Source organism: Odontesthes bonariensis, chromosome 17 (genome assembly GCF_027942865.1).
Source record: "Odontesthes bonariensis isolate fOdoBon6 chromosome 17, fOdoBon6.hap1, whole genome shotgun sequence".
In the NCBI taxonomy this organism is placed as follows: domain Eukaryota; kingdom Metazoa; phylum Chordata; class Actinopteri; order Atheriniformes; family Atherinopsidae; genus Odontesthes; species Odontesthes bonariensis.
The window spans coordinates 28232718-28246585 of record NC_134522.1 but is presented as its reverse complement, the minus strand read 5'-3'; the positions used below and the strand labels follow the sequence as shown (position 1 = coordinate 28246585).

At 37.8% G+C, this 13868-nt stretch overlaps 1 protein-coding gene across 1 annotated transcript in view; it reads left to right on the top strand.

Annotated features, from left to right (window-relative positions):
* The window catches only part of kcnh5b (potassium voltage-gated channel, subfamily H (eag-related), member 5b), a 194094-nt gene that overhangs the window by 110097 nt on the left and 70129 nt on the right, over window positions 1-13868 (top strand). Inside the window, exons 9-10 of the mRNA XM_075447653.1 lie at window positions 7986-8185; window positions 11108-11167. Coding sequence (XP_075303768.1) covers window positions 7986-8185; window positions 11108-11167 — 260 coding nt within the window. The remainder of the gene's footprint in view (window positions 1-7985; window positions 8186-11107; window positions 11168-13868) is intronic.

The window sequence follows — 13868 nt, the reverse complement described above, 5'->3', positions numbered from 1 at the left end:
ATGCTCAGGTTAATATTTGCACTCAAATTTAAGTTATTTATTCTATGGATCCATTTCATATCAGTGCCAAAATGTTGGCCTTCTAATCTGTTGGTGAAAAGTCCTTTTCATCTCAACCACACTTATTAAGCTGATAAAGTTAATTAGGTTAACTGATACAAATATTATAATCAGTTATGGAGGCCCAATATGACATAAAAGAAAAATAAGAACTCCCTGCTGAACAGGGAGTTAATTGTTTTTATTCATATCCTCTGATCCAGCTGCATGTACGTCATCGAGTGCCATTTCATTTTCATAATGTTTTTGTGTGTGAAATCTGTAATACAGCTGAGACACAGTGGAGGCTATCACACACACTCTGTACTCTCCATGCACCTCACCCGGCACATCATATCTGGACATATTGTTGTGTAAACAGGCAAAGTCTAGAAATAAAGCTAGTGTCAGTTCTCAAACAATCATACTACATATCCTCATTATGAGTCCTAATCTTGATGCATATATCAAAGCTTATATAAAGAAATTATTAATTTTAACCTAAGACTATTTCTTTTTCCAAATGACATCCTGGTAAGCACAATTCCACAGATTGTAGCAATCATTTTGTCAGAATATGCCTGTTTGCTCTAAACATAACTAAAATAGTAGTACTATCTCTATATAATGCTGCATGATGGATGCTGCGGTAATTGAATGGAAAAACTAAGGAGCGAAGGATATCCTCTCAATGCATTGTGCGCCTGTTTATATGTATTTATTGTCACAAGCTAGGTGAGGTTGTCTCTTCATAGGACAGTTGTGATGGATATTTTCCTGGTGTCTGGGCTGCAATCGTGACTCGGACTGACAGATTTCTGTCTCTCACACTCATTCACTCTGACAAATCATCCTATGCTCTTCTGGCAGAGTGTTCAAACACTGAAAATGGGAAAAAGAAAATGCACAAAGACAGATTTTTTCACAAAAAAAGCAACACAATTTCGTTGTCGTCACACAAAATCAGTCAGATTAAAAGAAAAAAAAAAGCTTTGAAAGTAAAGTAATATTTCATCATTCACCCTTCCATATTTTGACAATTTGCCTCAAAGAAAAAATTATATAAAAAAAATTGTATTGTTAAAGGATAACTGCGGTATTTTCAACATTAAGCCTCTTTTCTGAGTCGTCTGCAATGTTTTAGAACCCCCCTCACCGCTTTTTGATGTTTACTGCTGTCTCCGGTATTTGCCTAATTTTGATTCTTCTCAACCTGCTTCAGAATGGCAAGTACGGTGCATGTCCAAAAAGGTCCGTAAAAGCACCATAAACGTCCGTTTTCAAAATCATCAACTCACCGGAGTGGTTACTGGTGTGCACTGGTAATCCATATCAAATTTCGTTGCGAAAAGTTGCTTCTGTCTTGTTTTATTTGGCAGCTCGTTCATGCTTGAACTATTTTCTTAGCCACCTCACAGCCGTGGATAAACTTCCGCAATCAACGTAATATCAACGAACATCCAGTCTTCAATAGAACTCAATGGGATTTACGAAATGTCAAATAAAACACAACATCTTATTGTAATTTAGCCAATTATTCGATCCTTTCAGTGCCATGTAACCCCACTGACTCAAGTCAAGTCAAGTCAAGTCAAGTCTTTTATTGTCAGATACACAGAACAACAGAGTCGGACTGGGCACTGAAATTCTTAGGACAGGACACGGTACAGCAGCTACCATAACAAGACATAACATGCCGTAACATGTCATGTCATAAGTACTCTACCAAAATATTGGCAAGACAGTAACAATAGATAGGCAATGTCGATACTACAATATACAATATACATTTTTACGCTAATTAAAAGAGCTGTACTGAACATATAATACACATAATAGTCTATGCTAATCTAAGACCACTAACCTATAACATAAGGAAAAATAAAGTTGAGTGAAAGTTTGTGAAATAATCCTTTCCAAGTGACGAACGTATATCCAGAAGTGTCTGCTGGTCATACTGTATGAGTGACACTGTAACGCAAACGAAACAAGCGAAGAAAACTAGCAAAAGAAACAGAAAGTTAGGTAGCGGCGACGGAGCTCCCATCAATGCAACCGTTTTGCTGGCGCACCGGAACCAACAGTCAGACTGACTGACTTCCTGTCCATGTTGTCTAATGACAACATTACCCTGTGTTACCTGCCAATGCTGTATGTGCACTCATCAACATTACATTTCATTTTACTATCCATCTTTATCAATTGCACATTTTTAATAATAATTAATACAGCAGCAATATAATTTTCCTTCAGGAATTATTAACCAAATGATTGTTTCTGATATAGTTTCAATCTCTATGTCAGAGTCAATTTGAAGCCAAACGTCTAACAAACATTCTCTCCATCTTATTGGAGCATCACTTTGACAGTGTCTGGTCTTCTCTCCCACGAGCTGCTCCATCAGCTAATTTATCTATCTATCTATCTGTCTATCTATCTATCTATCTATCTATCTATCTATCTATCTATCTATAGCAGAAATAAAGCACTTGAGCGACTTTCCATCCTGAGAGAGAGCACTACCTCACCCTTCTCACACTGGTTACCAGACAGGGAAAACAAAGACAGATTTAAATAAATAAAAAAAAGAGCTACGAGGGACATGTTTGACTTTAAATATGGTACTACATAAGCAGCTCTCATATATATCAGGGCTGTCAAATGTTTAATCTCATTAATCACAGGACAGCTGTAGATTAATTACAATTAATCACATTCCAAAATATGACAGAATTAAAAATTTTCTTTGTTTGTTTTTCAAATCTAAATGTTGGTATTAAGAAAACAGAAAAATGACATTGATGATATACCTCACCATAACTCAATTTGGCTCCTGTCCTATGCAAATATGGGAGTTGTTATTATAACATTTATTAAATCTAATTATTTGTACACTTAATCAGCGTCTGAATGTAAAGCTGACCTTTTTTATGAACAATGTGGCCGCCTGCAACTGAGAAGAGTCTTTCACATGGAACTGTGGATGCAGAAGTGGCTAGATATTTGTGGGCAAGCAGGGCCAGCTTGTCATGGGCTGAATGAGCAGCCCACCACAGTCCTCCATACTGATGCTTGCCTCTGCTCTGTCAGGCTACACCTCTTCATCTGATTCTGAATCTGAACCCATCAGTAGAAGGTTTTCTTCCTGGGTGGCCCATTTGGAGAGATCTGCAGAGACCCTCTGGGTGATGATCGTGCAGCATGCCTCCAAGTAGTGGCCCACACCTCTTCTCTTTCACTCTTGGGTACACTCTTCAAGTCTTTGAAACGTGGATCCAGTACCGTTGGAAGCTTGCACCATGCATTGGTGGTATTTTTTTGGTGTGAGGCCAGGTCTTCCTTGAGTGTTGTCTTAAATCTTGCCACATCTTACCTCATCAGAGACTTCCATTACATGATGCAAGTGGCAGAGGGCAGGCAGCACTACTGAGCAGGAGACGTAGGCCTCTCCACCCAGAATCTCAGTAATGTACGGGCAGTGGAGACACGCATACCCAGAAAGTTATTTGAACACAAGATGAAATGATTGATTTTTATTATATTTAAACTTTATATATATGTAAACTTATAGTCAGTTATGTGGATTTCTTACCTACAAGGCTCTAGAGGAGTTGTCAGTCTCTGCAGTTTGTCCCATTCTGGTGGCATCAGCAGAACTAGTTTGTTGTGCTGTTGGTCCACGGTTGCTTTTATAGCTGCTTGATCATTTCTAATGTAGAATTCCAACGTGTTGGAATGTCTTGAATCAGTGGCTCCTGATGCTGCCCAAAGGTCGCTTGCTGTGCTTGAAGGTCCATGGTGCCTCTGCAAAGTGACACTCTTCTGTTTTCATATAGTTGGCACAAACGACTTCAGTTCCCAGAATCTTGTGCAATGATGCGTAGCTACACCGACACCCGACTGCATGGACACCACGCTTACCTTTCGGAGCAAAGGCAGATAAACACTAAAAAAACATGGCGTCCTGCACGTGGCCAACCTCAAAAACTACCTGTGAACAGTGCCACCCTGTAGCGTAAACAGGTAACTGCATCTACATCTACATATATACATACATATCCACATACACACCCAACAAACTATCCATCTATCTGATCATTAAAGATCCCCAGAAGAGGGCAGTTCCATCCAACTACCGGCCAATAACCTACCTCTGTACAACATAGAATATCCTGTCAGACATCATAGCGGATAAGATGAGAAGGTACATGACTCAATACATGAGCAGACAGGAATTGGAAGTAATATGAGAGGAGCTAAATACCAGCTACTGATCGAAAGAATCATCACTCAAGACTGTAAGATCAGACACACAAATCTGTGATTTGTGAAGAAAGCCTACGACACATGCTATACTTGAATGCTTCCACGCACGGACCACTTGTCAACATGTGTTTTGGCAACACACTGAACACCATGTTACCTCAGATGTGTTCATTGGTGTGTGAATCTATGCGATTGAGAAAAGGGCACTGTGTAACCCCCTGACACTTTATGGCTGTGTGTGAATGGATGGATGTGCCTGATATGTGGGTTGTAGTGTAAAAGTGCTTTGAGTGGTCAACTATAAAACTGCTCTACATGAAACATCAAGATCCAGGAATACATTAGTATGATGGCCCCCAGTGATGAACTGCCACGTGATTGCCCCATGCAGCTGAAACCCGGGGAAGGGAAGGAGGAGGAGGAGCAACCATTATGGAGAGATAAACCTCTGCATGGCATGTGCCACCGACAGATTGAAGAAATGGCTGATATCGAGAAGTCCTATCAATGGTTAGAAAAGGCTGGTCTGAAAGTGACAGAGTCACTAAATATGGCAGCTTAAAAACAGGTAGTGAACGCAAGAGCAATAGAGTTCTACCACACCAGGCAGGACCCCAGGTAAAGGCTGTGCAAGAGGCCTTCGAAACAATCCAGTACATAGTAGCAGGGTGCAAAATGCAGGCAGGAACAGCAACATCAAGAAGAAAAAACATGGGAAGCTAGAAAAATACCATTACCATATAAATGTATATATATATATATATATATATATATATGTGTGTGTGTGTGTGTGTGTGTGTGTGTGTGTGTGTGTGTGTGTGTGGAAATGACGTATTGTGAATATTCATGTCAATAGTTAAGAATAATCACCAACTTTGATGTTTCAGATTATGCAGTGAAAGCTTTTGACTTTGGACATTGTTTCACCAACACTGGTGGTCCACTGAACAGCTTTTTCCTGAGCTTTATGTTGTTGTCCTTGACTCATAAAATTGTCAACAGTTTACTTGAACACAATGATCGATTTAGATGTTGATTCAATTAAAATTTGAAAACTGATGAAAAACTATTTTGGAAAGACTAACCAAGATGCAGAACAGTATTCAAATCAGCTCAGATTTTGTTGGCTGTTTTTGGAAAAGAAAGGTATGGAATAAGGAAAACTGTTTAAATCCTAGACTTAAAAAAACAAATGTTTGGCCAAATGTTTCATCAGAAGACTTGCATCCAAGCACAATTATTTTGGATGCTAAATTATGCAAATTGTGTACTCCCCTCACGATTCCATGACAACGTAAACAGTTTAACAAAGTGCGGATGGTTCTTTTCATCCCTTCTCCCTAACATTGTTAAAAGTTTTCAGTTTGTTTAATCTGTTTTATACCCTCTATTTGCATTCGTCCACACCCTCACACGTCTCAATTTTTTGCTACATCAGTTCAAGATTCTTACCTCGATAAAATGAACTAAACAAGGGGATGGGATTTTTTATTCTTAGCTCGGCACTGAAATGTCCAACCTCTACCTTTCGTTGTGGCGAGGTGACAATGGTCACCCATGGAGCCTTTGAGTCATCCAATTAGGAATATTATGTTTGGAGGAGGTAAGAGCAGTGTCCCTGCACCTTCAGTTCCACCTCAGTAGTGTTGTCAGAATCCTTTCTCTCTATCTGACAGGGTCCTGGAAAGGTCCTGGAGGGTCCTGGAAGGCAGCTGACTTTGAAGGAACTAAGCTGCAATGGTGTTTATGTTACTTTTGACATGCTACAGTCTATGACTGTTCTGTCTTCTTTATTTTGTGTTGATATCACTCATCCCTCTATTTCAATGAGGTACACAACACCCAAGCATTAAAACACACTTTCTTTAGAGCTTTGTGACCCTGGTTCTGTTTTGATTGGATTTCCATTTATTTCTTATTCATATGTTCTAACACAGCACACATACACTATATTGCCAAAAGTATTCACTCATCTGCCTTTACACGCATATGAACTTAAGTGACATCCCATTCTTAATCCATAGGGTTTAATATGACGTCAGGCCCAGCTCCAGAAAAAAAAACCCACATCATAATCCCCCCTCCACCAAACTTTACACTTGGCACAATGCTGTCAGACAAGTACCGTTCTAACCCAGACTTGTCCATCAGATTGCCAGATGGAGAAGCGGGATTCGTCACTCCAGAGAAAGCATCTCCACTGCTCTAGAGTCCAGTGCCGGTGTGCTTTACAGCACTGTATCCGAAGCTTTGCATTGCACTTGGTGATGTATGGCTTGGATGCAGCTGCTCGGCAATGGAAACTCATTCCATGAAGCTCTCTACGCACTGTTCATGAGCTAATCTGAAGGTCACATGAAGTTTGGAGGACTTTAACGATTGACTCCGCAGAAAGTTTGCGACCTCTGTGCACTATGCACCTCAGCATCTGCCATTTTACGTCATTGTACGTGGCCGACCACTTTGTGGCTCAGTTGCTGTCGTTCCCAATCGCTTCCACTTTGTTATAATACCACTGACAGTTGACAGTGGAATATTTAGGAGCGAGGATATTTCACAGCTGGACTTGTTGCACAGGTGGTATCACTGGCATGGAAGTGATCGGAAAACCTGAATTGAATTATTTGGATGGGCGAGTGAATACTTTTGGCAGTGTAGTATATGTATAAACAGTCACCAAAAGGCAATGTCACACTAATTGTGTAAGTTGCACATTCGCTCTGCCATACACTCTCTATTTTCTGGCTGATCTTCCAAAATCAGATCACTCCACCTCCTACCAATCTGCAGTGCTTAGATTGTATTTCTTCTTCTCTTTCTTTTCTATTTGAATTGGCTGAGAGAAATGGGAACATAAAACTATAGAGTGAGGTCTCTATGGAAACAATGAAGCAGCAGCAGAGGAGTCTGAAAGTTTAGCTTGGCAGCAATGACGCACGATGAATTAAAGTTTGAAAGGTGAAAGACACTTCTGCCCACCAGAAGTGTATCATACATGTAACAGTCATCTTTATCGAACTAATTCTTACTTCTTTTACTTGATATCCACCAGACGTTTAAAGCATATTTGTCAAAAAATGAAGACGTGAAGATTCTCCTAAAATGTGAAGAAAAGGGACATTGTTATAAAATCTAAAATATGACCTCTCTGTCAAAGTGATTTTTCTCTCAACATTTGCAATAAGAATTTACCTTTTTTAGAACATTCTGCAGGTGAACAAAATGTTGAACTCGTATTTTTTTATGATTATTTAATACTACATTTTCACAAGAAACGTTTGCTGAAGAAATTTTTTTTTTTTTTTAAATTTTTTGGAAAATGTAAGTATATGTTTAAATGACACTATGATGACCCATCGTCTACAGCTGGGCAACTGTAGCTCTGGAGGAAAAGACATTGTCTGCTGGTTGTTGGATCCTCAGCTTTCCTTGTCTACATATTGAAGTGTTCTTTCACAATACATTCATTGATGTGTGATAAAGTAAAAGTGCTGCGTATCTAGTTACACTGTATAAACTAAGAAGTGCTGTGTGTGAATGTAACTCGTAGTGTAAACCATAAGTACAGTCTATCCGTTTTCAATTTGTCTGAAAGCAAACCAAAGGGGAAAATAAAAGAAGTTTATATTAAGTTTATAATAAGTTTATATTTAGTCGTTCTTCTCTTTTTTCTGGTGCAGCTCTTCTTTATGCCACCATCTTTGGAAATGTGACCACCATCTTCCAGCAGATGTACGCCAACACCAACCGCTACCATGAGATGCTCAACAACGTTAGGGACTTCTTGAAGCTCTACCAGGTTCCAACAGGCCTGAGTGAACGGGTGATGGACTACATTGTCTCCACATGGTCCATGTCAAAAGGCATAGACACAGAAAAGGTGAGACTGAGAGGCCATAGGTCATCAAATTTTTTTTCCATCTTTCAAATGGTTTGAAAGTGATTGTCTTAAACAAGCCCTCTGTGTATAAACTGTGCATCTTTTTACAGACACATAAGGTCACATATGAAAAAGCAAAATCCTTGTCAGCTGTGTCACAAAGACAAAAGAAGCCATAAACAAAGCACAATAACAAAGCAAGTGAGGCACAACCCATGGGTCTTCATAAAGGAGCAGAAACACATTAAACTTGCAGCCTGTGACCAGTCACTTACTATTAAAGCCTAATGTACTTAAACTTCTAAACCTGTCCAACCACAGACATTGAATTGCTCAGATTTTCCTTATGTGCGTGCTTGGTTTATATTTGAAAATCAAAGTCTTATTCTATAACCGCTTATGGTAATTTAGTTGAGAAAATGCTTGATCTTTCCCTCCAAAAGAGAACATACATGTTAGCACATGCTCGTGTGTGTTTGCTATGAGCATGAAAAGAAAACCAAATAAGTAAGGGAGGCTGTGTATTCTGGTTAAAAAATACATTGTTGCATCGCATTGTTTTCACATAGAATGTTATTGTTTGTTGTTGTATTAAAGTTTGAAATATCATACACTGTAATTTTAAATTACCTCAGTTCAGAGAGTTAATTAGTGGTCACCGGAGATGTCCTTGAATTAAGTTTTGTTTAATTTAATTGGTGTGATAAAAACTGACACTAAAAACCACCATCTGATTTTTTTTGTGACAGATCCTGATGCAATAGGTGCCTGTGACACTGTTAAGACCACCAGCTTTATGTAACTCAAATTTCTAGTGTTTTTTTTTATTTTCATGTGTTTTTTTTAAGCTGTTGACCATGCCATCTGTCAGTCCAATTATGGCTATATTTTAGAATAACTAAAAAACGGAACACCACATTTGTACTTTAGAATGAATACCGATAGTTGTATCAGAGAGGGAATGTATCGTACTTTGCTAACCCTTTGGTAAAACATTGACATATTTGGAACTGAATGTTAATCTGTCATGTCTATTATGCAACAAAACTATGCTGTATTCAAATTCAACAAAATCTACTGTATATAATCCCCTCAAAATACTTCCATCCTGCTTGACTAGCACTTTTTTATTTTATCTGTTGGTGTATTTTTTCCATCCACTCTCTTCTTCATATTGATCAGCCTGCTCCCCATCGATCCAATTTTCTAAGAGCATGTGGAGATAATAATACTCACCCGAAGATACATTAAGTCGCTTGTGCTCATGAGGTATAAATACCTTGCAGTCAGAGCTGGGGCCAAGAACTAAATATCTTTGTCACAATATGAGCCCTTATACCTAAAAACGCCAATTAAGCCCTTTTACACTCATAGAAATAAAAAACTTTTTACTTTTATTTCGGTTTTAATATACATTCAATTTTCCATTTCAGGGTTGTGGGCAATTTAAAACTTGTAATTGAGGTAAAAAATGAAAAAAAATCCACAAAATGCTTTCAGACAAACAGCACAGACTATTCAGTTGATCTGGAGGACTCTCAGCATGCAAAGGGCAACAGTGCAAGCCTAAGTTGCACACTTGATGTGATCTTTGATTCCTCAGACAGCATTCTCTGGACTCTCAGGCATCTGGGATGGACCATCACACAGTGGAAATGTGTATTGTGGTCATACCAATGAGTATTCATGGTTATTTTTGTTTTGGAAGATGTAGACATCATAGAAATAGAAACGGTGCGCTCCGTACCAAAGATGAAGAGGACAATGCAAACTGTTATCAGCAACAAGAGGAGAAGTCTGGCTCTGTGATGGCATAGGGGTGTATCAGTGTCAGTGTCGCACATTTGTGATGGCAGAATCAATGCAGGAAAGAAAATATTTTTAAAAAGGCATTGAGATTTTTTGTGTAGAATATGCTGCCTTCTAGATGAGTTAAAAAAAAAAAAAAAAAAGAAAAAATCAGGGATGCTCATACATTTTCAACAAGACAATGCAAAAACACATTCTGCAGACATTACAAAGCCATGGCTGTTTCAGAAGTGGGTGTGGGTACTGGACTGGTCTGCCTGCTGTCCTGACCTGTCCCCCAACAGAGAACGTGTGAGGAATTTTGAAAGGGAAATTGCAAAGCCGACCCTATAAAGTTGCACACCTTAAGTTGTGTAGACGAAATGGCAACATTACAAAGTGGTTAGTTATCACTGTCAGTTCACAGCAGAAATAATCAAGGTAGTAGGCTGGTAGGCTGAGAACTTGCTGTGTTGCATATGCTCCCTGGGACTGCATTTCCACACCTTTTTGCAACCCTTTAGAGGATAAATACCATGAATAATGGGTGAATGTTGACTGATTTTCCTGTGCTATATTCTTTTAAAAAAGTGTAGTTTTTTTATATTCATCAGTCTTTTTGTAATTAGTTTGAATAACTTTGAAAAAAACCTCCAACAGATAAATCTAGTACAACAGTCTGTGTTGGCAAGACAGACCTTTTGTCATATTTGCAATCTGTTCTTTGCAAATTATGTCCTCATGTTGGTGGCATTGGACTCTGATCTTCAACGTGTATGTGGATGATGTGCGTCTGAATGTGATGCATTCAAGACAAGAACCAACATCAACAAGTCTAAAGCCATGAGTTACAGGATCAGGAATGAATTGCTGCCGAAGTGAAGCATTTAAAGTAGAACATGACATTTGGAATAAAAGCCAAAAGAGTAAAAATTTGCCATCTTGCTGGAAATCCGTTTCTTACACTATAAATATATTTTGATACAATGAATCTTTGCCAGGAGATTTTGGAAGGAAGAAAAGAATAATTTTATGCTCCTCACGTTTGCAGTTTCAGTTTTTGTCTTGTTGAAGCACTACAGGATTTTTTTAGTAGCCTTTAATGCGACTCCATATCTTTCTCTCTATTTTCAGGTCTTATCCATTTGTCCCAAGGACATGCGGGCTGACATTTGTGTCCACCTCAACAGAAAGGTATGTATCCATTGTCGTCTTTGACAACGAATAGCACAATAGATATTGTGTCTCCGTTTTGTGAAAATGTATTTCTCAGTTTGGAATGTGGAATTGCAATATAATATATAATATATAATAATAATACAATATAATATAAAGTCAACTCTATGAATAAAAATGGTGTTAAGTGAGAATATTAGTAAAAAGCCAAAAAATAAGAAATTAAGATAAAAATTCTCAAAAACATATGTCACAAAAACAAGATCAAACTATCCTCACAACTGATTTTAGCTCCCTGCAGTTGGATATTCATTCACTTACTTTTCTGGATGTCTAGAGTTGCAGCCCTTTGGTGGTCTCACTACATAACTAAATGGAGCCAAAGTCTGCTCTGAAGCTTTTAAACATCACTTGATCTGGCTGGTATTAGTCCCAAATCTTTGGCAAACTTTTACTGCCAAAGTGGCTTGATTGAAGGACACTCTTGGCTGTGTAATTGTTTTTTGTAACGAGCATCTCCACTGATGAATACATTCTTGTAATTCAGCACAGATAAATTTCAATGTGAAGTGTATCCACAAGAGTACACATTAAAAGCATTGCAATGTTGATACACGACACAGTATTTGAAGTAGGGTTAAAAGACCTTCTGTCAAGAAACATTAAAAACAGATGCCCTTGAACTACCTGGTTGATCCTGCCAGTTGCATATGCTTGTCTCAAAGATTAAGCCATGTAGGTCTAAGTATTAGACAGTTTTATTATCTAAGTGCCTTGAGATGACATTTGTTGTATTTGGCGCTATTTTTTCTTAAAAATTTGATGTCATAGATGGAAACAATATGCGGCTTTTTGAAGTTGCCAATATTTTGAAGTCCTTACCAGTCAAGAATTGGTTGTCCCTTCCATAATTTGCCATAAATGAGGTTCAAAGAAAATGGCCACAAAAATAAGAAAAATAATGCAAATGGCAAATAGAATGGCCATATTTGGACAAAAGAGTCGAGGGCAGTATTAGGCTGATAGTTAGGCTTGGTAACATCTTGTGAACACTGATATATTTCCATATATCTTAAAAGAGAGCTATATAATGTTACAGTGTTGGATGTTCATGTAAAACATAGCCCGACTGGGGCCTTTCCGTGTGGAATTTGCATGTTCTCCCTGTGTATGCGTGGGTTCTCCCTGGGTACTTCGGCTTCCTCCCACTGCCTAAAAACATGCATGTTAGTTTAAATGGTGACTATAAAATTGACCCTAGGAGTGAGTGTGAGCTATGACAAAGACAGCTAGGATAGGCCAGAACAAAATCAAACAGAACATTTCAACTTGAAAATATGAGTGAAAGGGTTGCCTTAAAATTTTAAGTTACATGAAAAATATCATTTGTTCTCTGAGCATTATCCTATGTTGTCTTGAATACAAATCTCTTATTGCATCAACATCTTTGTTAGTTAGATTTATATTTCAAAGTCGATTGATTTTCTTTTGTTTGTTATTTGAACTTAAATATTTTTCAGCCCAATTAAAAAATGTAAGTGGACTAAACTTTGGTTTTTGGTCATATTGACTTTTTTTTAATTGAGAGAACTGATAAGTGAATCCCGAAATTAGTTTTAACTCAATTAAAAGGTCAATTGAAATAAATGTATACATCAACTGAACTAAAACATTACATAATTTTCCATGTCAAAACGTGGCTCGTTGGAATTACTGGCATTGTACAATACATATTTTGACTTTTTTCGCACATTCCATTAATTTTAGAATTCACATTTCTTAGTGGTTACATTTAATCATAAATTTGATCTTAGAAAAATCTGATCAATGAATATCTCAGATTTACCTTAGTAGAAGAACAAGATACACATATTTTAATTTTTAATTGAATAACAATAATGAAGTTGCAACCTGTACTGACTTTTATTGGTGCAGAATTTAGAAAACCTTTTAGAACACAGTCCGTACTCAAAAAAGACATTTCACAATGAACACAGCACAGTTGATCAACGTCTGTTACTTTGAAGAGAACATTTTAAGTACCTAAAGAGATGATTATTGAGATGAGACCTGTAAGCAAAAGCTACATGGTTTTTCGCAGGGGTCTGGGCAAAGGAGGAACACTGTCCTCTGCTGATGTTCATCAGGACCTTTTGAATAATAACTTCAACCTTAGTTCCTTTGTATAGTCTATATTGTTGGCATAAAGAAGACCCATCAGCGGGGCGATGGCTTGCGTGATGTCCGTGACATCAGGCAGGACCGGTTGTTCCTCATGAAGCCTTGATCTTTCACCATCACAACACCAACTTTCATCCCCCGACTGACGTGGCTTACTCGGCAGTGGCCTTGACAAGATAAAAAAGCAAAATACACATTATGACCATCTGTATTTATATATATATAAACCTAACAGATTATGAAATTTTCTATACAATTTTGTCAATTTTTCCTGTCTTCTTATAAAATCCAAAGAACTGACAGAAATTAGATTTGACAACCAACTTTTAACTTTAAAATCAATTCTGTGGTCTGTGTATTGGTGTTATTATACCTTTATCATTAAAAATCAGCTTCAGTTTTATATCTGTGCCTCTTTACACCCCTAAATATCAACCTTCCCAATATACCAAAACATTCATGACTATTAAGGTTTTGTCTTTTTCTTCATATAAGATTGAGGTGTTGGTGGAGATACCGTTTAAAAATAAAAGACTAG